General features: G+C 34.3%; 1 protein-coding gene across 1 annotated transcript in view; it reads left to right on the top strand.

The window, feature by feature from the left end:
• The window catches only part of NBAS (NBAS subunit of NRZ tethering complex), a 319,324-nt gene that overhangs the window by 128,572 nt on the left and 163,440 nt on the right, over positions 1-27,312 (top strand). The window contains exons 26-31 of the mRNA XM_045549061.1: positions 718-851; positions 6,414-6,476; positions 8,542-8,664; positions 15,822-15,924; positions 19,120-19,349; positions 23,854-23,966. Of these exons, the coding sequence (XP_045405017.1) occupies positions 718-851; positions 6,414-6,476; positions 8,542-8,664; positions 15,822-15,924; positions 19,120-19,349; positions 23,854-23,966 (766 nt within the window). The remainder of the gene's footprint in view (positions 1-717; positions 852-6,413; positions 6,477-8,541; positions 8,665-15,821; positions 15,925-19,119; positions 19,350-23,853; positions 23,967-27,312) is intronic.

Here is a 27,312-nt window from a genome sequence, read left to right as displayed (position 1 = left end):
TAATTTTCACAATAACCCTTTTGGGAAGGTATTGTTAATATTCCAGTTTTATAGTTGAGAAAAACAAGGAACCAACTGGTTATTTTTTTACCACAGAAAATACTCCAAGAATAGGAATCTGTGGTTTGCAATGAGAAATGGTGTGTCCTATATAAAATGTATAACAGTAGCCATCTTTCTGCAATAGAAATAAGGAGTATATTCTGTGATTTGCATGTTATTGTATTATAATTAGACCTCTTTTGAATGGAATGTCAGTACTGTGTAGTTAAATGAGTAATATATAATGCATGCTGAAAAATAATAGGTTCTCACATCTTTGAATATTAGTTAAGGAATTTTATATATTTTTGTAATTGAAACACATAGAATTTGGCTTTAGGGTTAGAAGTGTTTTTAATAGATTGTCTTTTTAATTCACTGTGTGTCATCTATCTACTTTATCTTGAATGGGTCATAAATTGAAGAATCTGTTTTCAGCAGATGCAAAGCTTATGGGTTATAAAATATCTTTTCTAGCTGATTCCATAATTAAAATGTGATTTCATTTAGACTTATTAAAGACCTCAAAAGTCTGTAAGCTAAAGAAAAATCAAGATTTGTTTCTACATCTGATTAATTGCACTATTTAATATTCTATTGACAGTAGTACTGGGATATGGAAAAACTGATTATAAGTCCATTGATATTTAGTACAACATACTTTATTTTCTCTAGTTGCAGCAAAAAATTATTCCTGATCAGGACCAACTGATGGCAATAGCACTGGAGTGCATCTATAACTGTGAACGAAATGACCAACTCTCTCTTTGCTATGACATATTAGAATGTCTGCCCCAAAGAGGATATGGGTAAGAATCCACAGTATGTCAATCTTATTGTGCCTTTTTATTCTTAAAACAAATACATTTTGTCCTCAACTGTTCATCATAGAAAATTTTGAAACCATGAATAAAAATATAAAGAAGAAAATAAAATCATTGTAGTCCTGTTGCCTAGAGAAAAATTTTTTGTTTTTCTACCAATATATGGAAAGTTCCATGTTTGTTCTGCTATATTTATAATTCTAAATTTTGTCAAACTTGATAATTAATTTTCCATTGAAAAATAAAAATACTGCCTCCACCACCACCACAAGAACTACTGTATAGGTAGTAATTTCTCTTTCTTTTAAGTTGTGTTTTTTAATTAAGCATTTTTTATATTTATGGGCTAATTGTGTTTATTCTGTGAATTGTTTAATCTTGGCCCTTGCCTATACTAATCCTTTAAAATAGTGTTATATGAATATATGTAATTTCTAACTGCTTTTATGTTTAAGTGGACGTGTGTATAATGTGCTTGTGGATTATTTATGTGTGCAAATCAAATTTGTATTTTCTCTTTGAAAGTCAGGTAACCATTATTCCTTTAATCCCCCTTGTAAATCTAGTGTATATTATAAATTTGTCATCTGGAGAAGTTAATAACAACACATGAAAGAGCACTGAATGGAAAATTAGCAGACCTGTTTCATAGCTTTCTTGACTTTCAGTCAAGTCACTTTACTTCTCTGGCCACCAGTTTTCTCATTTGCAAAATCAAGTATTTACATAAGAAGGCCTCCTCACTCTCTGTTTTTTCTTTCCCTTTGCTCTTTCTCTTTTCTCCCCTATTTTCCTTTTCCTTTCAAGGAAATTTTCATTTTTTGTGAAGCAAATGAGAACAATCATGAATTTTGCAATCTACTGTGAAATAATTGTGCATGAAGTCATTAATGGTACTGAAATCAGGTGAAAGATTATGAGAAAAGTATATTTGCGTGATACCAAAGTATTACCCCAGTGACTATTTTTTTTTTTTTTAATTTCAAAGGTGAGGGTTCACATTTATAAAGTCAAGGTCTGACTACTATCATCTTAACCAAATTACTAAACATGGCACCACTTGTATTCAGGCAACCTGCCATATGTGCCTCCTGATGTGATGTGATAGGAAGCACCCATCACAGCTACCTGAAAAACATTCTCGCTGAAATTGTTTATCTTGACTCTAATCAATTCTTTAGGCTGAACTTCTAGTTTACCGTTAATACAGCAAATAGACAAATAACACCATGAAGAAGGCAGTGAGACAAATACAGAATGTGGGACATTTTACAAGTCAACTGGCCTTTTTACTTCAAAAAGTTAGTGTCATTTAGGAAAAGAAATTATTGGTAGAATGGGGAGGTGCTGTTCTAAAATAAAGGAGTCTAAAGGGACATGATCCCCTTCTGTTAATAATTTTTAAGTATAATGTGTGAAGAAAGTTAGAGTCAGGGCAGCTGTTTGGTGCCCACCTTCCCTGTCCGTACATAGCTGCCTTCAAAAAGCAAATACTTTCACAGGTAACTTTTTTCTTTTAGACTTTGTGTGCCTTCTTTAACATATTGACTGCCACGCTAGAAAAAATGTCCCCCTCCACCTCCGGCCACAGTGTTTTATTATGAAAATAGAATAAAAACTTTGGAAACAAAATGATGCTTTCTAATTTAATGAAAACTTTGTAATTTTTTGTTTTCTGTGCATGAGTTATATGCAACTCACACAGCGCTAGAATCAATTTTCATGCTACATGCCAATTGAGTTGTAGGTGACTTACCACATACTTACTGAATTTTCTTTTTTTTTTTGAGAATTGAGTCTTCTTATGCTTCACAAGTCCCCAGGCTCAAAACTAGCGTGAGTTAAATACAACTCACATGGCAGTTAATGTGTTAAAATGTTAGGCTCATGTTGTTATTTTTGATTTTGCAATTTTAGATCATTATTGACTTCCTTTAATGGAAGTGCTTTCCCTTCTCCCATATCCACTTCTCCTACCATTTGTTTCAGTATTTCATCATTATGAATATGTAACTATTGTTCACACAGAAAGAGCTAGATATGATTATATTACCTTTTTGTACAACTTTCTGTTTCTTTTGCATTGAATAATTTCCTTTTTTCTTGTTTTCTTTGCTTCCATTTGTCACTCTCACACTCGTACAGAACTGTAAAACTCCTTTCAGTGGTCAGAAATGTTTAATAATTAATTTCTCAGTTTCTATCCTTTTTTTTTCTTTCTTTCTCTTCTCTCCCCTTCCTCCTTGCGAAACATTCTTCTTGGAATTGGTATGAAAAAATTGTTCTCTATGTCCGCTGTACAGCTTGTTATCCTGGGACTTTTGTTTGCCCCTCTCTTGTGTTGCATATTGCATTTCTTGGATTTCTTCTTTCTTCACTTCTCCTCTCATTTTGATGGAACCAATCTCAAATAGCTTCCTGTCAAAGATTTCGTGGTAGCTATTTTTTTTAGACTCTCACATGTCAGAAAAATACCATAATTGCACCCTTATACTTGGTAGAATGTTTGATTGTTCATGGAATTGTAGGTTTATAATCCTTACCCTGTTAGTTTTGAAGGTATTGCTCTGTCTTTTCCTTCCAGTATTGTTCAGGAATCCAATGCCATTCTCAATTATAGTGCTTTATAAATGGCTTTTTTTCCTTTGTAGAAGATTTCAGTATCTCTTATTTTCAGTGTTTCGAAATAGCACAAGGATGTGTTTTGTTGTGAGCCTAAATTTGTTGTGTTGTTTGTTGAATGGTCTGTTTCAGTCTGAAAATTCATAACTTTCAGACCTCTGAGGAATGTTCTTACACTTTTTCCATGATGAGTTTATCTTTACTCTCTTCTTTGCCTCCTTTCTTTCTTCATCCCACCCTCCCTCAAACTTCTGTATTCAAATGTTAGGTCTCTTGAATTTGTTATTTAATTATAATTCTTTTATGTTTATGTATTTGTTTACTGCTCTTTTTGTTCTGTTTCCCATCTTTTGGTCTCTTGTTAAATGATCTGGGAGATTTCTTCGGTTTTATCTTCTAATCCATCTTTTGAACTTTAAAATTTATTTTGGCTTTTTAATTTAAATTTCAGGAACTTTTTCTTGTTCTCTCAAAAAAGAATCCTAGTCTTGTTCCACAGATGCACAGATGCATTTTCTTCTATTCTCTCCAGTACCCCAACCCCCCTCCGATCTCTGATTTTTCATATTCTGTTTGTTTGCATTGCTACCTTCACTGTTAGGGATTTTCCTGCCTGTCTGCTGATTCTTGACCATTAATTTATGTTTAAGGCACTAAAAAGCATTTGTAGAGAAAGTATTTGTATAGAGCAGGCTTACTTCCTGATGAGACTAACTGTAACAGAGTCAGGGAAGGACATTTATTTATGGGTGGGACTCTAAAATGTTAATATATGTATGTTTTATCTTCTGTTAATTTCCTTAGTGTGGAATCTCCTGATCTTTTTCTGGGATGAATCAGTCTAGACGAAAACATTTTTGGAGGAGAATTGGGACTCAAGTGCTTTAAACATTTTTACTTAACTCAGTGTGGTAGCTCTTCACCTTTTCCAGCTGTGCCTGGTAGTTTGGGTGCAGAGCATTAGCCAGAGAATGAAATTCCCGTGTTCTTTCAGGTGTGGGACAAAGAATTGACTGGCTGTGTGAGATCAGGGATGATAACGGTGTGTGTGTGCATGTGTGTCCAATTTTGCTAATTATAAACTTTCAAGCTGTCTTCCTGCTTTCAGTACAACCTTGGTCTTCAGAAGTATCTGGTGCTTCTAGTTACTTGGCTTTTTTTGCTTTTGACATATGTATATTGGCTTTCCCTACTGCTTGTAGCTGCGTTACAGATTTCTTTCCCTACTGCTTGTAGTTGTGTTACGGATTTCTTTGCTTTGTTGAGTCTGTTACCACCTTGTTTACGTCTTCCATATTTTGTTTCTATCTCTGATCCGCTGTCAACTCCTTTCTCATTTTCTTTGTGTATTTCTTATTCTTCCTTTTCTTCCCTCCATTCTTCTTTTGTTGTTTGGTTTACTGTGACTTAAATGGGGTTTTGGAAAAGAGTGCAGTTAAATGTACAGGTTCAGTCTGTCATATTTAATTGGAAGGCCCTTTATTTCCATACTTCTATGATCGGTGTTGTCTTTTTTGACAAGCTCAAGCCTTTTCATCGTGGTAATGTTTGCATCTAGACTGCCAGTCTTGTCTCAGTTTTGATCTTTTTTTGTCAGTTTATATTCTCCCAATGATCAGTTGTTCATTTTTAGTGTTAAAATAGTTGTTATTTACCAAATGGTAAAATATATATGTATACACTTGCCGTTTAAGAAATGAGCAATCACTTATTTAATCTAACTAAATTTTGTGCATCTTACCTAGGCAGCATATTTCATGTAGCTAAAAAAAATCTTTAGTCATTTCTTTAGTCATTATGTTTGGGAGTGTCAGTTCACAAAGGACATTGTATTCTTTAATATGTATGACAAATATTTATTACAGAGCTATAAAATGATAATTTAAAAACTATTGCTGAATGAATATGTTAATGGAAATTAGTTCTGATGGATGACCTCCTGAAGGATTTTAAGTGGAATATACTGAACTCTAGTCCAAAGCCTAAGACTTGGTTTAAACAGATATTGTAATCTTTGTAAGTTACACTGAATAATTGTGAAATAGATTTTGATCATCCAGATTGATAATGAGGCTTTTGTGTTCAAGTTAGGACATTTCTAATTTTCTAAGTCTAGACAAAGATTTCTATTTGGATTTCTTATTAATGAAATTCTAAGATCTTGCTGGAATTCAGTTGGAGCATTGTTCAGAAAGCACCTGAGAGTGTCAGGTGCAATGGTTTTTAGTTTAGGGTGTTGGAGACACGGAATTGTTTATAGTGAAAGAGGCTTTTATAGCAGTTGCTAATCTTTTCTGCCATATCTCTGTATTCACTTGCATGTGTGTTGTGCCATACTTAATCTGCCCTACCAGCCACATCTTTATTAGTTTGTGATCTTTTTTTGTGATAATATTTCTCCTAGGCCCCGTCTACTGGCTTCTTCAGAAAGGGTTGCTTTTTATTTCCACTACCTGTTAGAATTATTGATATGAAAGCTATATTTCTTCCTAGTTCCTTAGTATTGAAGTGAATGTGATTCTCTTGATACAGAGGGAGTGATTATATATGGAAGAACTCCTTTGAGTATATAGAATCCTAATGGAAACTTCAATTGCTTTTTTTTTTTTTTTGCTGCCCCCTCCCCCCTTCAATTGCTTTTTAATTCTTTTTTGCCTTTAAGCAGAACTGAACTTAAAGTACTTTAGCAAATAGTTGCTCATATCTGACTAATCTGTAACAGAGAATATTGTTCTACTTCAGTATTTCTTAATCTCTTGAGCTGTGAAAAATGCTGAATGAATTCAGGAATTTTACCTGGACAGTATAATATTGTTATATATTAAGTATAAGAGAAACATTATTCCTGGTTTTCCACTTAATTGGGTTTTATATTTTATTTTAAAAGCCACCACAAAAACTTAACTTTTTTCTTTAATTCTTTAGTCAAAAGACAGAGGTATCCACAACTCTTCATGACATGGTAGACCAACTGGAACAAATTCTCAGGTGAGAAAAATGACAGTCTTTTTGGCTCTGTGCTTATTAAAGGGGTTTGTCTAAGAAATGTTACTTAAGTCTGCCTATTAGTCATATTTCCTCTTATTTGTTTGACTTTTTTGGGAGTGAATTTTGTCAGTAACAAGTGCACCACTGTCTTATTATAGCAGAATGGTAGATTAATAAGAACATGGGCTTTGAAGACTGATAAATCTATGTTCAAATCTAGTCATTACCACTTAATAGCTGTGTGATGTTTGGGCTTAGGGCTTTCTTATGTATAATATCTATTAATAACTCATGAGAATATGAAATTAATACTAGATTAAGCATTTAAAATGTTTCACACGTAGTAGGTACATAAGAAATGTTAGTTTCTGCAGCAATTATTATATCTCGATCAGCAACAATGTTTATTATACTCTTAGCTTTCTTTTTAGGGAACAAAACATTCAACTGATTATTTGGATTATGTCAAACTGTACTAGAGCCTTCATGTAACTCTGTAGTAATATTCTTTACTGTCATAATTAAATATTAAACTGTCTCTTTTGGAGATTGAAATATTCTTAATTTGCCATTTAGGAAGTCTAATATATTTACTAGTATTTATTTTTATGTTTATATAAATATGTGCATGTAGCTTTTAAATATTGTATTAAACATAAAATTTTAAGAAAATAAACTTTGTTCTTCCAATAAATAATTATAGGAATTATATGCAATATTACTTTAGTATATATGGTAAAATGTAATAATTTGGATTACAGTAATTAGAAATTTTATTCATTCAAATTAAAGGATTTTGCTGTAAAAATATTTTAAGTTTTATTTAAAGGAATAGAATGTTTTTGTGTACCGTATGTGTGAGTTTAATGGAGAATTATTAATAACTGTTTGGTTTCCTCTTAGCCTGATTCTTGTTACTCTGTGTTCTGAAAGTTATACAGTTGTATATCTTGAAAAGTGTTTAATAAATCAAACTTTTTCTATTATAGATTGGCTTGTACCTGAGCCACTAACCTCCTCCCAAAATTAAGTATATAGTTTGTCGAAAGCTTGGTGGACTGGGTCAATATAGATTCATTCGTTACAAATGTGCATAGTTACCTCTGTTTGGCTAATGAAACTGAGATAGCTCAAAGAGATAAGGGAAAATAAACACAATTTATTTCACCACTTTAGGGGTGTAACCATGGGTGGTCCTGATAGTGCATTATGTTGTCAGTACCTGAAGGAAGCAGTAACACCCTCTAGGTTTCTGGATAATGCTTAGGTCTTTCACTGTTCAGCTTAATCTACTGAGCTTGTAAAATCGGAATTTATTTTCCCTGTTCTACCTCATAGCCCCAAGTACTTGATAAATACTTTAGTTTACATAATGTCAGGTGACCTGACCCATGAAACCTGTGTTTATGAAGAGTTATTAAATTCTCTCCAGTCACTCACTGTCTTTAGTAGTAGTCACTTTATAAATGTGAGATTTGGTGAGACAGACCAAACATATACGATGTTGATGATTGTGGAATGGGATATTTCAAGAAGATTCGCATGAGACCAAGAGAATTTGTAATATATCTTATATTTTTATAGAATGGATTCTTGAGGGAAAGTGAGCCTGATGTTCTTTCTGGGGTCCTCCAACTCTAAAATTCTTTATTTATTATTTTTGTAGCAGCCTTGCCTATAACAAAATTCTAAATAGGATTGTGTTAAAAATTACAACTGTACTGGAATTATAGATTCAGCGTATTTTACTGATTTGATGTTTTTAGATTATAGGGAAATTGCAGAAAAAAAATTGAAATGAAGATATGCAATGCTTTTTTAGTATGTTCCTTAGCCCAAGTATATTATAATAAAAGTCAGTGGGGAAAATGAGATTTGTTATATAATTATTAGATTTTTGTTGTGTTTTCTTGAGAATTTAATTGATGTTATATATAAAATTGGGTCATGCTATATGAGGCTTTTCTTTTTAAGTTAATAATCACTAAAGTGTTACTTGTATGCTTAAGTTTCTTAGACTCTTTTTGTTTGCTAGCAAGATTTTTAAACCTTTTTTCACTTACAGTGTATCAGAGCTTTTGGAAAAACATGGACTTGAGAAACCAGTTTCATTTGTTAAAATCACTCAGTCCAGCTCAGAAGAGGCACGCAAACTGATGGTTAGATTGACTAGACACACCGGTCGGAAGTGAGTAATAAATAAAATTAATCGAGGCTTATATATCATTTTTTAAAAGTATTGCTGTTTTTCTTTTTTTGACAACTTTATTTGATTGTAATTGGCTAACAATAAACTGCACATACTTAAAGTGTAAGTATAATTGATAAGCTTTGATATGTGTATATATCCATGAAACCATCATTACAATCAAAATAATGAATATATCCTTCACCCCTAAAAGTTTTCTCTTGTTCCTTTATAATCTCCTCCCTCCTGCATTTCCTCATCACATCCCAACCCCTCACCAGGGCTACCACTAATTTATTTTCTGTCCCTCTATATATTACTTTGCTTTTTTTTTTTAGAATTTTGAATGATGAATCACACAGGGTACTTCTTTTTTTTTTTTTTTGTCTTCTTTCACTCAGAATAATTATTTTTTGATTCTTCCATGTTATATAGTTTATTTTTTTTATTTGCCAAATAGTATTTCATTGTATGGATTTTTCACAACTTGTTTAGCCATTCCCCTGTTAATGGACATTTGGATTGTTTTGAGTTTGGGCTTTTCCAAATAAAACTGCCATGAATATTCAGGTACAAGTCTTTGTATGAACATATGCTTTCATTTCTCTTGGATAAATACCTAAGGATGGAAGGGCAAGATCATACGGTGGGTGGATGTTTAACTTTGTGGAAAACTGCCAAACTGTTTTACCAAGGTTTTGTACCAATTTAGTTTCTAACCAGTCTTGTAGGAGAGCTCCGGTTGCTCTACATCCTCATCAACACTTGGTGTGGTCAGTCTTAGTAAAATTAGCTATTTGGATAGGTATCCAGTGGTATCTAATTTTGGTTTTAATTACATTTCTCTAATGAGTAATATTGTTGAACATCCTTTCCTGTGTTTATTTGTCATCTGTATATCTTCATTATTTTTAAAATTAAGATAATTTTCATTTGGCTTTGAAATTTTTCTTGTCTATTCAGGATACAAGTCCTTTATTAGATATATGCTTTGCAAAGATTTTCTCCCATTTGTTCCCTGTCTTTTCATTCTCTTACCTGTGTCTTTCAAAGGACATACTATTTTAAAATTTGGTTTGTTAAATCAATTTTTTCTTTTTTCATTATGCTTTTGGTATCATATGTAAGTAGTCTTTGCAGCACAGTTTTTCTACTAGATTTCCTAGCAGAAGTTTTAGTTTTACAGACTCTGCAATGCCTGTGTATCTTGCTGTTTTCCAGCCTGTGTGAGCTCAATTCTGTTTCCTTTCCGCCTTTTCTTTTCCTGGCCTTAGGCAGTTTTATCATAGGCATGCCCTGACCTCTACTCAGCTGAGTACTTGTGGGGACCCTCTGCAGGTCTTGGGAGTTCCTCTCCTTCCTATTTCCTCCTCTCTGGTACTTTGTCCTGCATATGCTCTATCAGCTTTGGTTCTCTGGAATCTCAGTTTTGTCTCTTCCATTCAGGGAGCCCACATGTCTCTGCTTAGATTCATCCCTCCTTGAGCTCAGGCCTGGAAACATTCTCAGGGCGGTAAGGTAGGGCAGTGTTAAGACTCATTCCTTTGTTCCCGCCTCTCAGGGATCATTGTCCTTCATTGCCTGGTATCCAGTATTTTTGTATAGTTTTGCTTGTTTCAGACTGGAGGTTTAATCCATTCCCTGTTGTTTCGTTTTTTCTGGAAGTGGAAGTCCCCCTTGACCTGTGCCTTTCATGTCTTCTGAATCCCTCTAAAGAAGTCACATTAAGAAATTGTCTTGACTTGGGAATTAGATGACCTGGATTCTGATCCTTATTCTAAAGTATATTATTAACTTAACAAAATGTTTACTGCTCAGTGCATTTTCATAAAATGATCATACCATACCCATGTAGCCAGCACTTAAATGAAGACATAGTACATTACTATTATCTCATTGTAGGTTTCCCCTGAGCCTGAGATTATAGTGGAAGTTGTTTGTTTGAAAGGTGATTCTATCCAAGCATTAGTAGGAGAATGGGGACTGAGACAGGGAAGAAAATGGAGCCAGGACTGGTTGCATTACATAAGCAGGTTTACCACTGTGGACTAGGCCTCAGTACTGCTGCAGTCCTCTGGGAGTTGCAGGGCTGTTCCTCTACCGTCTCATGGCTATCATTGTTTTACAGCCGATCTGACGAGTGTTAACTCCCTTACACTGCCAGTGTAGCTAAGCATGCTGTTTTGTCAAGGGAAGCCCTCAGACAGGAGTCCCGGATGCTAAAGTAGGATGCTGTCCATGTGTATGGAAAGCTGACAACAGGGAGAACTGAGGGGATAAGGATTGTGTGTACTATATTTAGGGTTCTATAAGCCGTATCTCATGTTTCTCCTAGTCATTATTCTCCTTCAAAACACTCTACATTAACTTTCCCTCTTTTTGTTACTTTACATAAATGGAATTTTATAGTATACATACTTGTATGTAGCTTCTTTCCCTCAACATTGTATTTGTGAAGTTCATCCATACTGTTGGTATAACATTAGTTTGTTCATTCTCATTGTTGTAAAGTATTACATTTTGTGACTATAACTCATTATGCATTCTATATTGATGAACATTTGAATTGTTTCTCAGTTTTGCCTGTTCTTGATACTACTGCTATGAGTAATTTTATATTTATATGTCTTTTGGTATGCGGATTTCTGTATTTCTCTTGAATACCTACCTAGGAGTGAAATTGCTGAGTTATAGAATATACCTGAGTTGAACTTTAGGAGATTCTGCTAAACAGTTTTTCAAAATTGTTGTCCTGGTGTGTATTTCCCTCAGCAATGTGTAATAATTACCTTTATTCCACTACCTCACAAATATTTGATATCGACTTTTTCTTTTCTCCCATTTTAAACATTTAGATTGGTATATAGTAGCATTTCATTGTTTTCTTAATACGGCTAACTGATGAAGTTGAGAACTTTATAGTAATATTTATTTTATTTTTTATTTCTAAAAAAGAAAAAATAAAATACATTAATTAATTAATATGAGCAGAATATATTTTTTCTCACTCTGTTGCCCAGGCTGGAGTGCAGTGGCCCAATCATAGCTCGCTGTAACCTTGAACTCCTGGGCTCAAGGGCTCCTCCTGCTTCAGCCTCCCAAGGAGCTTGGACCACAGGTGTTTGCTAATTTTTTTTTTTTTTTTTTTTTTTGAGACACTCATTCTGTTACCCTGGGTAGAGTGCAGTGCTGTCATCATAGTAACTCACAGCATACTCAAACTCCTAGGCTCAAGTGATCCTCCTGCCTCAGCTTCCTGAGTAGCTGGGACTATAGGCATGCACCACAACATCTGGCTAATTTTTCTATTTTTAGTAGAGATGGGGTCTAGCCCTTGCTCAGGCTGGTCTCAAACTCCTGAGCTTAAGCAATGCTCTTGCCTCAGTCCCCCAGAGTGCTAGGATTGTAGGCGTGAGCCACTGCACCCAGCCCACCCAACCAACTTTTAAATTTTTTTGTAGAGACAAGGTTTTTGCTACATTGCCCAGTCTGGTCTCAGACTCCTGTCCTCAAGTGATCCTCCTGCCTCAGGCTCTGTAAGTGCTGAGACTGCAGGTGTGAGCCCCTGCATCCAGCCTAAACAGAGTATGTACAAAGGCTATGAGACAGCTAACAGATTACTCTGTAGAAAAATTGGCAATACACTTGAAAAACATTTCAAAGTAGACTACATCCAAGTGATCAATAAAGAAACTAACAGTTTTTTTGACGTATTATATTAGTTTTTTGGCCTGGAATATAGCAGAGTTAAATAAAAAGGAACTGTGACTTTGAGGTGCTTGTGGAACAATAGGTAGAGATCCTGCTGTGAAGCTGACATACAGGCCAGCAGAGAAGTCTGAGCCAGAGCTGTGGATTTGAGAGCTAGCCCCAAGTGTGTATAGGAAGGTTAGATTCTGGATCTGTCACTCAGAGAAACTCTGGAAAAATGTAAAGAAGGCTGCAGAAAAGCCCTCTTGTGCACTGACCCGGAAGGCTTAGATTCACTGGCAATAAGATTAAATGAAGACAACTTTTCAAGAACTTTTTAAACATATTTTCCATACCTAATTTTTAGGATTTAGAGTTACAGTTTAACCAGAATATTAAAAAAAAAAAAAATACAATGGTAACAGACACTATTGTATATTCTTTCTTATCTTTTAAGAGCTAGCTCTGTCACATAATCTGACTCCAAGTAGAATTGAATTCTCCTTGGTGGAAATTCCCTAGCATTTTGTATCTACTGCTCTTACTATTTCTTTCTTTTGTAAGTATACTATAGCAGTACTATAGCCATTGACATATGTGCCTTAAGTTCCCTTCTAGATCTTAATTTCTCCAGTGCAAGTGTTATAGCCACTATGTACCTCAAATGGGAACTTACGTATCAGTGACCCTCTCTCAGTAGTTATTAAATGAATAATTTAGAAGGTTTTGACTATGTAAGTCTGAAGATTATAGCTACAAACAGATAGTCAACATTTCTAAGATCATGATGACCCTACTCTAGAATTTACTATTTAACAGGAAAGTCCTGCTGTGTTGCAGCTAGATTACCTACCATCCTCCCACCAAGTTCCTTAAATATTTTGGAAGTCCCTGAAGTTAATTTCTACTCATGGTGATCTACTTACTATGAATATGTAAGAGAATATGGCCCCTGTTTTCAAAGTAGTCAACTTGAGATGAATCTTAATTATTTTATGTATGCTTCCAGGGCTTGGCCTCAGTGCCTATAGAATATTCTATGCATATTTTGAATGATGACAGATCTCAGCTAATCTGTTACAAATGCAAGTTTTACCATCTTGAGTACAATGCTATTCCTCCCTGGAAAATCCACCTCTATTCCAAAGCTGCAACTAATACTGTGTTTGTGTTCAGGGATATGTCTGTTAATTTGCAAACTTCTTGTTTATTTTCTTTAAGTTCTACTCTTGATTCTTATTTACTGAATGTGTTCCGAAAAAGGCCATGGTAAATAGTGTGTTATAATTTATTTTAATTAGAACCTCTGCTTACGGCTAGCCATGTGTGAGAAAACATTAATGCCATCTGCCCCAGTGTTGATGGCTTCCAGAAGAACAGCTGGGCTGTGAGAACTTGAATTCAGTTAGACAATGCCTAGGTCTGAGTTTATCAAGCTGGTGCAAGATGGACACTCCCTTCATCAGACACTGTGCTGCTTTTCTTCCTGCAAGCCAAATCTGAAAGAGCCCTCCAGTTCTTTGAAGCACACTGAAAGAGTTCACATACCAAGGTCAAACTAATCTTCATCGATTATCCTGGAATACTTTTAGATATATCAGTTTGTTTTCTATATTTTTATGCTAAAAAAATTATATTCTCATGCTTTATTGCAGAACAAGAATAATTGTTCATTTTGTGCAATAAATATAAAATGCCATAGGCAAATGAGCATATGCCTATTAAAATTTTTAGGAAAAAAGACTATATTTTTTCACAATAATGATCCCAAATACATACTTTAGCCATAGTAATGAATATTATATACATATAGTCTATCTGCTCTGTTTTTAATGCATAGCATTTAGAAACAGTGATAATTTTTAAAGGTATTATAAAAGATGAAAAAAATACATGGAAAAGAAAGAATATCTGGTTGGTATTTGACAAACATAAAACAAAACAAAAATCTGCCTTTTGAATAATGATATTCATAATGATGTAGAACTTCAAGACCAGAAGATAAAACATAAATGATGATTCCAAACTCATATATATTGAACTAAGATGAACTTTTGAGTGAGGAAGAGAGAATTAAAGTATATTCTCCTTCCTACTAGACAGTACTAGTAATCATGTAAGTAACTTAAAAACAATGTATTTGTAACCTCAGGTTCATTCATTCACATTTGTTGAAAACTTATTATATACCAGGAAAATGGGAACCTTTTTCCAGTATTCTAGTTTAAGTTAATCTTCATGATATACAAAAAAGGTATCTAAAGTTCAGAGAGGTTAAAATATTTATTCAAATCTGCACAAATAATTGAACTTATTTTTATATTTAGGAGCATCTTGCGTCAATGCCTGTGTTTTGTCAAAATTGGTCTCAACAATTCCTTTTCCCTCTCTGAGGTGGGCTTTAAGTGAGAAAAGTGAAATTCATAAATATTAAATGACTTATACACAATCGCACAACTAACCTGAGACTATGCGTGAAATTGTTAAAACCCTTTTTCCTGCTGCAGGAGAATCTGGCCATTAATTCCCAGCTCTGTAACTCTAGAAATTAACATAAAATGGTTTTTAATCAAATAGGTTGCATAGCCTCACTGCTTATATAAAACTGATCCTTGACTGGTAAATTGCCTCTGGCCTGGAGAAACTGTAAATGAACTGGAAATACCTGATAAGGACTTTTTGCTTTGGGCTCTCCTGAGTGTGGTCACTGGCCTGTCTCTTGAGGTAACTTTGCAACTGTGCCTATGGAATTGTTGCAAAAGATACCGGCTCTTTTAGGACACGTAGCTCTGTCCTAAGCCAGACATGGCAAAGCCTACAACTACTCTGAGGCTTTCTCTCCTTGCACCTGGACACTCACCTGAGAAGATGATAACTCCTGGAATGCTCTCTAAGTTGGTTTGTGGACTGCTGCCCGTTACTACCACTGAAAGAAACTGATGCTGTGCTGCTTGCTGGTGAACCATGGTTCCTGTCCTCCAGACTGATGTCACATGCGGCCTGTGCTTGTCTTGTGGGTCTGAATGTTCAGTTGAAGTTAGAAGACCCCCTGCTGAGGACAGCAGAGCAGTGAAGATGGGATTTGAAACTAATCTGTCTCCAAGTGCTTTTTCTGCTATATCATAGCTGCTGTATCTCACTGTGCTTTAGTTTACCTTAGAAACTCACAGCTTGTTTATCTTTGCCATTACCATTAATGCTATTCCAGTTCTGTGTCCAGGCGGGCTGTGGAGGCTGCTTTAGCAGCACCTCTATTATTAATGCGTAGCTGCCCAACTTTTCCTTCTATCTTTAATCCAAGTTTTTTCCTGGAAATTCAAATGAGATATATTCCTGTTGATCATTTGGGAGCTGATGTGGTATGTAGAATATTTCTTTTTTACTTTTGTCCAATTGAAGAGAAATTTCATGAATTGTTTTCTTTTTTTCCTCCTTCTCCTCTTTTTTTTTCTTTTTATTTCCCCCAGGCAGCCTCCTGTTAGTGAGTCTCACTGGAGAATGTTGCTGCAAGACATGTTAACTATGCAACAGAATGTTTACACGTGCCTGGATTCTGATGCTTGCTATGAGGTAACTCTATCTATGTGAACTATTTTATTTTAATTTTAAAATTTTGATTAGTATCTTTTATTGGACATAAGGTGATGACAATAAGCTTCATAGTAAGTAATACTGTTGAATACTAGCTGATAATTGACCAGTGCTTTATAGTTTGAGACTTTCACACTTAACTTTTCTATCTTCCCTATCTTTGTTCATTGCAACACCATCTATTTAGTGAGTTAGTCCTTGGCTAGAAAACTCTGACTCATACTTGATTTCTCTTACTTCCATCGTTTTGGTAAGTCACTAGAACTTACCTGATGTACCCGAGAAAAGTCTCTCAAATCTGTTCTGTCCTCATCTCTGCACAACTGCAGCTGTCCTGCTACTTGTTTCCCTACTTCCATCTCTTTTCCTTGTTTGCACTAGAGTATTCTTCTGAAACAAGCCTTTTCACGATGTATGCCTTCTTAAAAGTTGTTCCATATCAATAATGAGAAAGTACCTCTACCCCTTAGCATGGCGTAAAAGCCACAGCAGATTTCAGCCTCCCTGTCCCCGCCTACCTTTGTCACTCTCCACCGTGTCCTGTGCGGCAGTAGCTCCATCAGGTCAGTCATCAATCCCTCCATCCGCCATGCGGTTTTATGTCTCTGTGACTTTGCCTGCATTGATCTTGTGGCCTGGAATATATTCCTCTTTTTTTAATTTTTTTTTTTGACTTGGAAAATTCCTGATAAAATCTTAGAACCTAGCTCACTAATTATGTCCCCTAGGATGCCTGCCTTTGTCCTTTCATATAACTTGCCTTTACTATAGCCTTTCTTTAAAATGTTGTTATTTGTTGATATGTGTGTTTCTTCCATTTGATCCTGAGCTCCTAGACAGGCATTATCATATCATGTTCATCCTCATGTCCCCTAATACATATTATAATGTCTGGAATATGAAGGATATTAAGAAACGGTTGTCACTTGACTCAGAGTATAACCCAGAGGGATTTACTCATTATTTTGGAAGGTACATATATTACCAATAAATTATTCACGGTTCTTATTGAAAAATGATCTAACTCATTTTTAATGAGATACAGTCTAAAACAGGTTTCTCATTTGAATTTTCTTGTTAAATAAGCTAGACCCAAAATCATACAGAGTATTTCTTATGTCGCTTTGCTTTGATATCACAAAGCATGAACTGTTGATAAAATCAGAGTTGTAAAAATAGGTTTCCATTTTGTGAAATTGTTTAGCTTTGTAATTCAAGGTGATTTTAACAAAAAAGCACTAATGTAGACTGTTGAGAAATGAATGGTTTTATATCTGAATTTCAGGTTTTTAAATGCTCGAATGACTCTAATGTTCATATGATAATTTCAGTCTCAGACCACATAAAATATAATTGCCAGTAACTTCCCTTTTTGCATCTGAAGCAAAACTTAAAGTCAGTTTCAGGAGAAAATAATCTGTATGCACATGGAGTCTAAAACCTGTCACTAGAATGTTTGAAGTAGTGTTTTTACATTGGAATGGCATTAATTTGGTACTTTCCTGTTTCTGATTCTAATTGAAAAACTGGCAATAAATATGTTACATTTGAACCAGCTCCTATTTGGAGTAATCTGTTATAACTTGTCATATTACAGATTCAAAATATTTTAACACCTTTTTATTAGGCTTTGATATTTTAATGACTCCCTCCCATGAGTCTCTCTCTGTTGAGAAAACATTTGAAAGCATATTATAACAGGTTTGGAAAGGTTCTAGAAGACTGTAATATAGATTTGGTAAACTTAAAATTTTAAGTATCATTTTAGTGCCTTTTAAACCATTCTATATTGTCTTACTGATTTTTGATTGTTAGGTTTTGCTGTCTTTAGAAAATAATTTGAAAGCTCAGTGGCATAACTTTGGAAATATTAGATGAGGATTTCTATATAGCCTGTAGAACAGGAATCTGTATTCATTTTAGCAAAACCTTTTAAGGGTTAGGGTGAGCAAATTGTATTTTTCAATATTGGACATTGACTCTTTATGGCTTGCTTGAATAAACCAAAGAAATATGGAGATGCTATTACCTGATTAGACTTGGAGTAAGCCATTTTCATGTGTCAGATATAAGCCATTAGGGTTGCTCATTGATAGTTTGCTTTCTCTCACAATATCTATTTCATAGTGAATCCCTTTTAGATATTAGTGATTTTGTTCTTGTTAGACATCTCAACAAAGTCCTATCTAAAAATGCCTCCCACAGTAAGCCTAGATGCAAAGAAGTGAGCATAAGGGGATCCTATGAAAATTGGATGGTCTTCCTAATCATAAGGATACTCTTGCTTCTCTATGAAATCTTATTTTTCTTCGTCTCTTTTATTTCTGTGCTATTCTCATCCCACTGTGGAGTGATAGGGAATAGCATTCTTGGGAATGTTCTCATATTAATTATATATAATATTATTAGTGTAGGTTTAAAAGTATAGCTTTGTTTTATCCTTTTCTGGAGTAAGTATATAAATAATCTCAATTATAGAATCAATTTTAGGTTAATTGATCCTATTAGTTGCCTAGTAGAGTACAATTATATTTGCATGCATATTTTCTATCAATGTCTCTTGTTGTATTTAAATAATTTTTAATATGCAAGTTGGAAAAAAATATTGTATATTGTAATTTTAATGACTAGGTATAAGTACAGTATTTGTAGCTTGTCTATTTAGTTTATAAGACTGAATTCAGATGCTTTAAGCAATTATGAATTATATATATCATATTCAAATGATCATTCTTTTGAAAAACTGAATGAGTTAAAAATAGTTTAAGGAGAGTGGGCCCTGTTGAGGGTGGGACAGTATGTCTAATATGTTCTGGTTTTCATGATATAGCCTGTAAAACAGAAATCTACATTGTTCATTTTAGCAAAACCTTTTAAGTTTATTCTTTGTAACACATTAAAATGTTATGTTTAATTTTTGTTTATTCAATAAAATTATTTTTTTTCCTAAAAGATGAATTTTTTTATATGAGACGAAATTCACATAACATAAAATTAACTACTTTTAAAGTATACAATACATTGTCATTTAATACATTTACAATGTTGTACAACTACCAGCTCTAGGATGCATATATTTTTATAATTTATTTCATTTGGATTTCAGAGCCTTCATTTTGTTGAGAACTGAGTCTTCCTGCTTTATCACTAATTCTAGTTTTTTCTTTTTCCCAGATATTTACAGAAAGCCTTCTGTGCTCCAGTCGCCTTGAAAATATTCACCTGGCTGGTCAGATGATGCACTGCAGTGCTTGCTCAATAAATCCTGCAGCTAGTGTAGCCCCTAAAGCAAAACCCCAGTACAGGGTCAGTTATGCAAAAAGCGTTGACTTGGTTTTGGCTGCCAGCAGAGAGTACTTCAATTCTTCCACCAACCTCACGGATAGCTGCATGGATCTGGCCAGGTAGAATAACTCCATATTCTTCTGTAAGAAGGAGAGGGCAAGTCAGAACACACAAACTCCGTTGTTATTCTTTACTTTACAAAATATATAATCACCAGTACAGATTGACTATACTGTAGGGGATACAGTTATTTTTTGCTTGAATATTGAAAGAAAACTAGTTATATTATGAATATCCATCAGCTTTCTCTTGACCCCTTTTCTCCAGCATGCTCTGTGAGGCTGAATTTCTTATCTGTTGGAAGAGATTCATGTGATAACCTATGAATTCAAGTTCTAAAACTTTTCAGCATGTGTGGGAAGTGGTCTGTCTCCTTTGCATAGCTCCCACTTTGTTTAGAGAGAGACAAGGGTCCTGATTAGATGAAGCTCAAAATTCCCTTCCAGGTCAAAATTTCTAGACTATAAATTCATTTCCTCTCTTGGGCTGTTGTACTGCTATTTTAGTTCTCACTTCTTGTTTAACGCTAGGAGGAAGGTAGGTATTAATCATCTGAATTCTTCTAATTAGGTATATACAGTTGCAGTGATTTTTTTTTAGAAGAATTTATTCATGATTTAAAATTACTTTTTATAAAGTTAAGTTTTATAAAATTAAGAGCCCAATAAATATTAAGAAATAAACTGTATCACCTCTGACTAATAAATCTTAAAAGCTTCAGAAAGATAATCTTACTTGTTCAATATTCCAGAAACTAAAAAGTGGTTTACAGCCAGTGCCTGACTTACAATGCTTTGACTTAAGATTTTTTGAATTTACAATAGTGAAAGCAATATGCGTTCAGTAGAAACCATACCTCGAGTACCCATGCAGCCATTCTGTTTTTACTTTCAGTACAGTATTCAATAAATTACATGAGATATTCAACTGTTACAAAATAGGGCTTTGTGTTAGATGATTTTGCCCAACTATAGGCTGATGTAAATGTTCTGAGAATATTTAAGGTAAGCTGGACTAAACTATGATGTTTGGGAGATTAGGTATATTAAATGCATTTTCTACTTATTTTCAACTTTCAATGGATTTCTTGGGATATAACCCCAGCGTAAGTTGGGTGGCATCTGTAATTACATTATGCCTCCTTTTCCTGCCATCTGACAGATACTCTGCTGTTCTTCCTGCTAGTTATTTTCCAATTCTCTTTTTGTAGTGTCTTATCCCTCTAATATGTATTTCTCCTTCCATCCTTACTCTGAAAGTCTGAGTCTGTTTTGTTTCTCTTTGTTTAAGGTGTCCTTTGTAGACCCTGCTCTACTTTTCTTTATTCAGAGTTGAGCTGATCCTCATTCATTTCTAGAAACATACTTTTTTACTTATTTTCTCTGCTTAAGGCAATTGACAATTTTTCTGAGGACCCGAGTTTCTCAAATAATCTCTGAATTTTTGTTTCTTGATCAAAGAAACTGAAGAAAGCTGGGGACCCTTTTAGTAATAGGTGACCATAGTCTGTGACAAATTACTTACTTTTTGCTTATTCTTACTGCATTTCATTTTCCAACACTGTACATCCTAATTTTATTCAATCATGTCAGATTTTCTAGTTAATAATTTATAAGAGAGTCTACATTTTATTTGGTGAATTATCTACTATTTAAATAAGTTAATGAGGTGTTTTGAACCTAATCATTCAGATACTATTTTGCATATATATGTATATATAATTTTATAAAAATGAGATATTACTGTGGATTTCTTTTTATTTGCTTTTTTTTTCCAGTTGCTTATTATGCCAGTATGTATAGATCTATAATATTTTCATATGCTTTATACTACATTTTACTAGATTTATCCAGCTCTTTTTTGGCTGCATTTAATTGGTTTCAAGTTTCCCTCTTTTCATTGTCTGAGAAGCAACAGAGTATAGAGGTGAAGAACATAGTTTCTAGAGCCAGATGACTGTGTGCAAATTCAGTCTTGACCAGCTAACAGCTGTGTGACCTTGGGTCAGTCATCAGGGTCCCATCTTCTTCACCTATAAAAATGAGGATAATAATAGAATTACTTTATAGGGCTATTATAATATTAACTGAGTATGTAAAGTAGTTAGAACTGTGCCTGTTTTAGGGATAATGCAGAGTGGAATTACTGAATCAAAGGGTAAACAAATATAAAATTTGGATGTATGTTGTCAGATGGTACCAGTGTATTTCCTATGAGAAGGGCACTAAAGTGCCCCTTCTCTAAACTAATTGTCAGTCTTTCTAATTTTTGCCTATTTAACACCTGCATTTGCACTTTTTCTTTTGAAACCCATTTCTAGTCTTTGCTTAGTTTCCTTTTAGAGTGTTCATCTTTTTACTGTTGATTCTTAGGGGCTTTCTTTGGGGCATAAGGGACTTTTGCCCTTTGCCCATCTCAAATGGTTCAACTATGTTGCCCAGTTTTTATTATGCATGATTTATCTTTCCAATTGTTACATTGAACGTTTTAAAAATTTGATTGTTATTGTTTTATAATTTCTGCCTTTGTGGCATCCTTTGAAAGACTTTTAATTCCCAAGGCAATTAAAATATTCCTCATAATTTTTTAATACTTTGTTGGGTTTTTTTTGAACATTTAAATTTTAAATTCATTTGAAAGTTATTTTAATATATCACTCATGGTAGCAATTTTAGATTCATTTTTCCTCCCAAATGACTATTAGTTGTTTCAACCCTAGCAAAGCTTAAAAGTAACAGCCTCCCACCCCCCCCCAGTGATATCCCAGAAAGAATCATGTTTTCTCAAACCATGTTATTGAACTTGACAAAGTTATTTAGTTAGTAAATCTTTTTATTTTCTCCCAGGAGATTCTATTTTTGTTTCAAATGATGAAAACACCAAATAGAATAGCCTTGGAAACTGGGAGTTGTGTTTGACCTAAATCTTTTTGGCAGGTGTTTCTCAGAGATCATTTAAAAAACTGTCCTTCCAATATTTCCTTCCAATATTTTCATTGTATCCCTTTCTTTCCCACAAGGACACACCTTAATTTTAAAAACATGCCCATGTGTATAATGTAGCACTGAACTGATTATGATCTGTGTGCCTGGGTGTATTTCAGTGTTTACAGTTATATTGAATATAGAAAATAGCCCATGCATTCTTACTGATTAAAGCATTATTTATTAACTAGATTTTTTTGAGGAAGCAATAAATATTTAAACAATACAAAAAGGGTATATATTGATAATAAGTCACCTTTCTTCTAGTTCCCCTAACATTATCCCTCAACTGGTTTTAAAATTGGTTTCTTGTGTATCTTTTGAAAGTATTTTATTAAACGTTACCCTCCTCTTTCTTAAATCACAAGTAAGTTCTTACTATTTATACATACCTTACTTTGCCTTTTTCATTTGTGTTCTATATTGAAAGTTTTTCCATATAAGTACATATAGGTCTGTTTCATTCCTTTTTGATGGTTGTAGAATATTCTATTATTTGACTTTTATAGAATTTACTTAATTATATCCTGATTTGGTATATTTTCTTTCATTTTAAAAACAATCTGGTAGTGAACATCCATAATTTTATGTCCGAGCACGCGTGAGCCTGTCTGTAGTATTCATTTTAACTGGAATTCGTGGGTTCAAAGGTAAGTATGTGTAAAATTCTGATAGAAACCACACAAAGTTTATAGACTTTTACACTTGAATCCAGAGTGTATGTGAGTGCTCAACTGATTTAAATCCTTCAGTTTTGCAAGAACACGATAGGCCTGTATCTATCACTCAATCATATAGATGCCATACCTGGGCCTAGATATTTGCATCTGGCGATCTGTAATTCTAGCATTTATGAGTCCTTTGTGGCCTGATCTCCACCTGTCTAGTCTCACATCCCAATGTTTCTTTACACTTTTCTGAAAATAAAATTACTCATTAAATAAAACATTTATTAAATATAGTTTCTCTGAATTTTTAAAAATGTGCTTAAAATATTTCATAGGAATCCTACATTCTTAGATTAGCAAATCACTTTCTCCTATACTGTATCTTGGTACTGCATTACCAACTGATTCCTCCTTTTTGATGGGAAAAATGGCCCTTGGACAGTTTCTTAAGTCATTTCTTGTCCCTTTTGGGGGGACCAAATTGTGACTGAATGAAAACATTTCTGTTTTTCCTAGAAGGGAAACTGGAAATTATCTGAGTTCTTTTTTTAAAATCCTTTATTATAATTATTACCTTTGGATTCAGTAGTAAAAACAGCACTAAACACAGAGTTATGATGCTTCATACCACAATGCCATTACAAACTATCATTGTAACCTTGGGCAATTACTCTACCTCTCTGAGCTTCAGTTTTGGCTTTCTTAAAAGGCAGATAGATGATGATATTTGCCTACCTCACAGGCTTGCTATGAGGATTAAGAAAGATAACAGAAGCACCTAGCAGAATGAATGCCTGGAATATAGTAGATTTTTGATAAATATGTGTTGGATCTCATGTTGTTGAATATAGAAAGGTAACTTTGCTGAATATATGTTACTTCTTTTAAAAAAATTATCTAATTTCTCTTAGGTGCTGCTTACAGCTGATAACAGATAGACCCCCTGCTATTCAACAAGAACTAGATCTTATCCAAGCCCTTGGATGTCTTGAAGAGTTTGGAGTAAAGATCCTACCTTTGCAAGGTGAGTTTTCTACATACTGTTGCATTGTTATTAACTTATTTTGCAGTAGTTTATTACTGTTCCTTTTTAGTTTTTAAAACTAAAGAGTAACTTTGGTCATTTAATCCATCCATTAGCAATAGGTCTTCCTCCCCACCCTATTTTTCAAATGAAATCTCAAGTGAAAACACAAAACAAAAAATAAAGCCAACATTTTACCATAAAGTGATTTTTTAAAGTTCACGCTTATAACATTTAAAGAAATAACATTAGTAATAGAACAGTGGGGCTATTGGATAAAAACAAAAGTAGAAATTGGGGGTTATGGATGAGAGTTTCAGATTTACATCCATTTTGGTATACAATTTATTTCTGCATTTTGTTTCAATTGCATAGATTTATAACTAGCTATAAATAATAATAGTTTATATTCTTTTATGCTTGATTCAGAATATGCTTTAATTAAGTCCATTTTTGTTTAAAGAGGGAATGATAGGAAGTTCTTGTTTAGAGTTTAATTTCTAGTGATACCTTAATATTGCTCATGTTCTTTTATCTAAATGTAAAAGTCATATAGGTATCATCCCAAACAAGCTTCCTGTCACACAGTCACTTGTCTCCGCTCCCTTATGCTGTGATGACAGTGTGCATCTCACAGTGCTCTGGACCTTACCTGACCTTACCTGATGAGTGGGAGGTAGATTTTCTGTTGCTTCTAATCCTGGACCTCAGTGCCCTAAAAGAGCAGGGTGGCTTGGTTACTAGCAGTGTACTTGGCTGGCTTCCCTGTAATGTATTTCTGTTATTAACTCTGGAAATGTTTGGGACTGGGGGTGGGAGAGTCTAGCTGAGTTCCTTTCATCTTTGCTTTTTTGGTAAGTTTTCCCAAAAATTGTCTCTCCTCTTTTTATTTTGATTTTTTTTAATTCCTAGTACCTTCAGATAATGGTGGCCTGTTCCTTGGTGTCTTTGTCCTCTGTAGGATTTAGAGTTGGATGGTTTAGGGGATATTGGCCAGTCCAGGCAGTCTTGTTTTCATGTGGGTTTCTATTGTGCTTTTACTGAAAGGTAAAGTTCTGCTTTTCAGACAAATTTATTAGATTTGAAAGAGGTGTTATTGTTACTTCAGATATCATTGTTTGGAAATAATTTGTATGTAATTATTATACGCATCTTAAGCTAATATATTTAAAGTGATTGCTAAATCACTAGAAAATTCTATTCAGTTGTACTGTTCTTATAACTTTTGAGTTCAAAGCTTCTTAAAATTGTGACTATTAACCAGGCTTACTGTAAAGCATTTTCAGTTTATTCTCACATGTCTTAAATCATTAACTTCCTCCCCCTCAAACATTCATTTAATTGCAATTTTCAGTCAGGGAATAATCCAGAGCACAATGAAACTTTTGCTCTGTTTATATCTCATGTCAGGCCTACATTATTCTAGATTTGACTCTGCGTGCACGCACACATTTTGTGGGTTTTACCTACTTATTTAATTCAAAGAGATTGATATAATCCAAAAAATTTTTCTTGCAGTCCCCCAAATGCTGTTGAACTTGAAATATTAAATTGAGCCCTGATTTTCTGTGGTAATCAATTAACAATATTTTTGCAGGTAATATTTGCATACAGAGGCTGAATTTGAATATCTGCAACTAAGACTGCTACCCTACTGTAGCTTCTGAGAATTTCCTGACTGAGGAGTATTTTAAGAAAGACGTTTGCTTTCATATCTTGACAGTTTTCCAACTTGATATATTGATTTCGAGTTTCCTATTAGAATGACTGTCGGCAAACCTTCTGGATGTGGAGATGGAATATGGCCTTTGTATACTTTTTGTTATGTTTATCCCACAGATTCAATTTAGGTTTCAGGTTCTTTTGTATTCATCAGTAATACTGGACAAACAAAGCGAGTTGATATTTAGAAATTTATGGTCCAGGTATTTTTATTATAGTCTGTGTACATAGTTCATTTTGTTACTTTGCTTTGTTTCAAAGCCTCCTTTACCTGCACTCCAGGAGTTGCTGTTTCTCACCAGGTGAAGGCTGATGGTACTAGCTGAATTATAATCAATGAGTTAATAGAAAACAGGAACAGAAATAGCATGTAAAAATGATTCCTTATGTGTGAGTCTTCTATAAAATATTTGTGTGCCTACATGTATATGTTTTTCCCTGTATTTTGGGTGTTTATGTTTGTGTAAATTTTTGTTAATATTTAAATGAGCAGCTTGGGGATATTTCAGTTGTTCACTTGTTCTTTCTATCATAAAGTAAGTTAGTTTTTCAGACTGACTTAGCATTGTGGTTATATCAGCCTGAAACTAGTTCTGCCAGTTATTACTGGATAACTGTGGGCAAGTATTTTAACTTTCTTTGTGTTTAAGTTTTCTTATTTACCAAATGCAGATAATAATAAGAACTTTACAGAATTGCTTATAAGGAATAGGCAGGTGAGATGGCTCGTGCTTATAATCCTAGCACTCTGGGAGGCCGAGGAGGGAGGCTCACTTGAGGTCAGGAGTTGGATACCAGCCTGAGCACGAGTGAGACCCTCTCTATACCAAAAATAGAAAAAATTAGTTGGATGTGGTGGCCCAAGCCTGTAGTCCCAGCTACTCGGGAGGCTGAGACAGGAGGATCGCTTGAGCCCAGGAGTTTGAGGTTGCTGTGAGCTATGATGATGCCACTTCACTCTAGCTGGGGTGACAGACAAAGTGAGACTCTGTCTCAAAAAAAAAAATTGCTTATAAGGAATAAGTCTATACATTTATATGCCTGGGATACAGTGAGGGCTGTGCAAGTACCAGCTGTAATTTTTGTTATTTTACTTAGCGGCATTTTCTAAGTGATGGTAGAATTAGTGTGGTCTTGCCTGCCTTCTCAGTCCCCCTCATCTTCCCTTTCTTCCTTGGATTCTTTCCCTCTCTCCCCCAGCGTCTCTTCATTCCCCTCTTCCCACTCCTCTTTCCTTACATTTAACACACATTAATTCAGACACTTACTCTATTCCAGGAACTGAAATAACAGAGGGAACAAGGCAAGCGTCATGAGTGTAAGGGGCTGACACCCTGGGGATAAGGCAGAGTTACACCAGTGTCATGTGTGAGTTTAAATTCTGGCTTAGCCACTGTGAGCTGTGTGACCTGTGGCAACAGTATCTTTTAGCTTCACCTTTCTCAGATGGGGATAATAATAAAATGTTCTTTAGATAGTCCTGAAAGTTATATATTGAAACACTGAGGAATCTTACATTAGAGGCTGCCATACTTGATAAGTATTTCTGTGAATATGTCAGTAGTATTAATAATAATAGCATATATTGAGTGATTTTTATCTTCTAAGTATACTTTATATGTAT

This window comes from Lemur catta, chromosome 4 (assembly GCF_020740605.2).
Source record: "Lemur catta isolate mLemCat1 chromosome 4, mLemCat1.pri, whole genome shotgun sequence".
NCBI classification, from domain to species: Eukaryota; Metazoa; Chordata; class Mammalia; order Primates; family Lemuridae; genus Lemur; species Lemur catta.
This window is presented reverse-complemented; position numbering and strand designations above follow the sequence as displayed.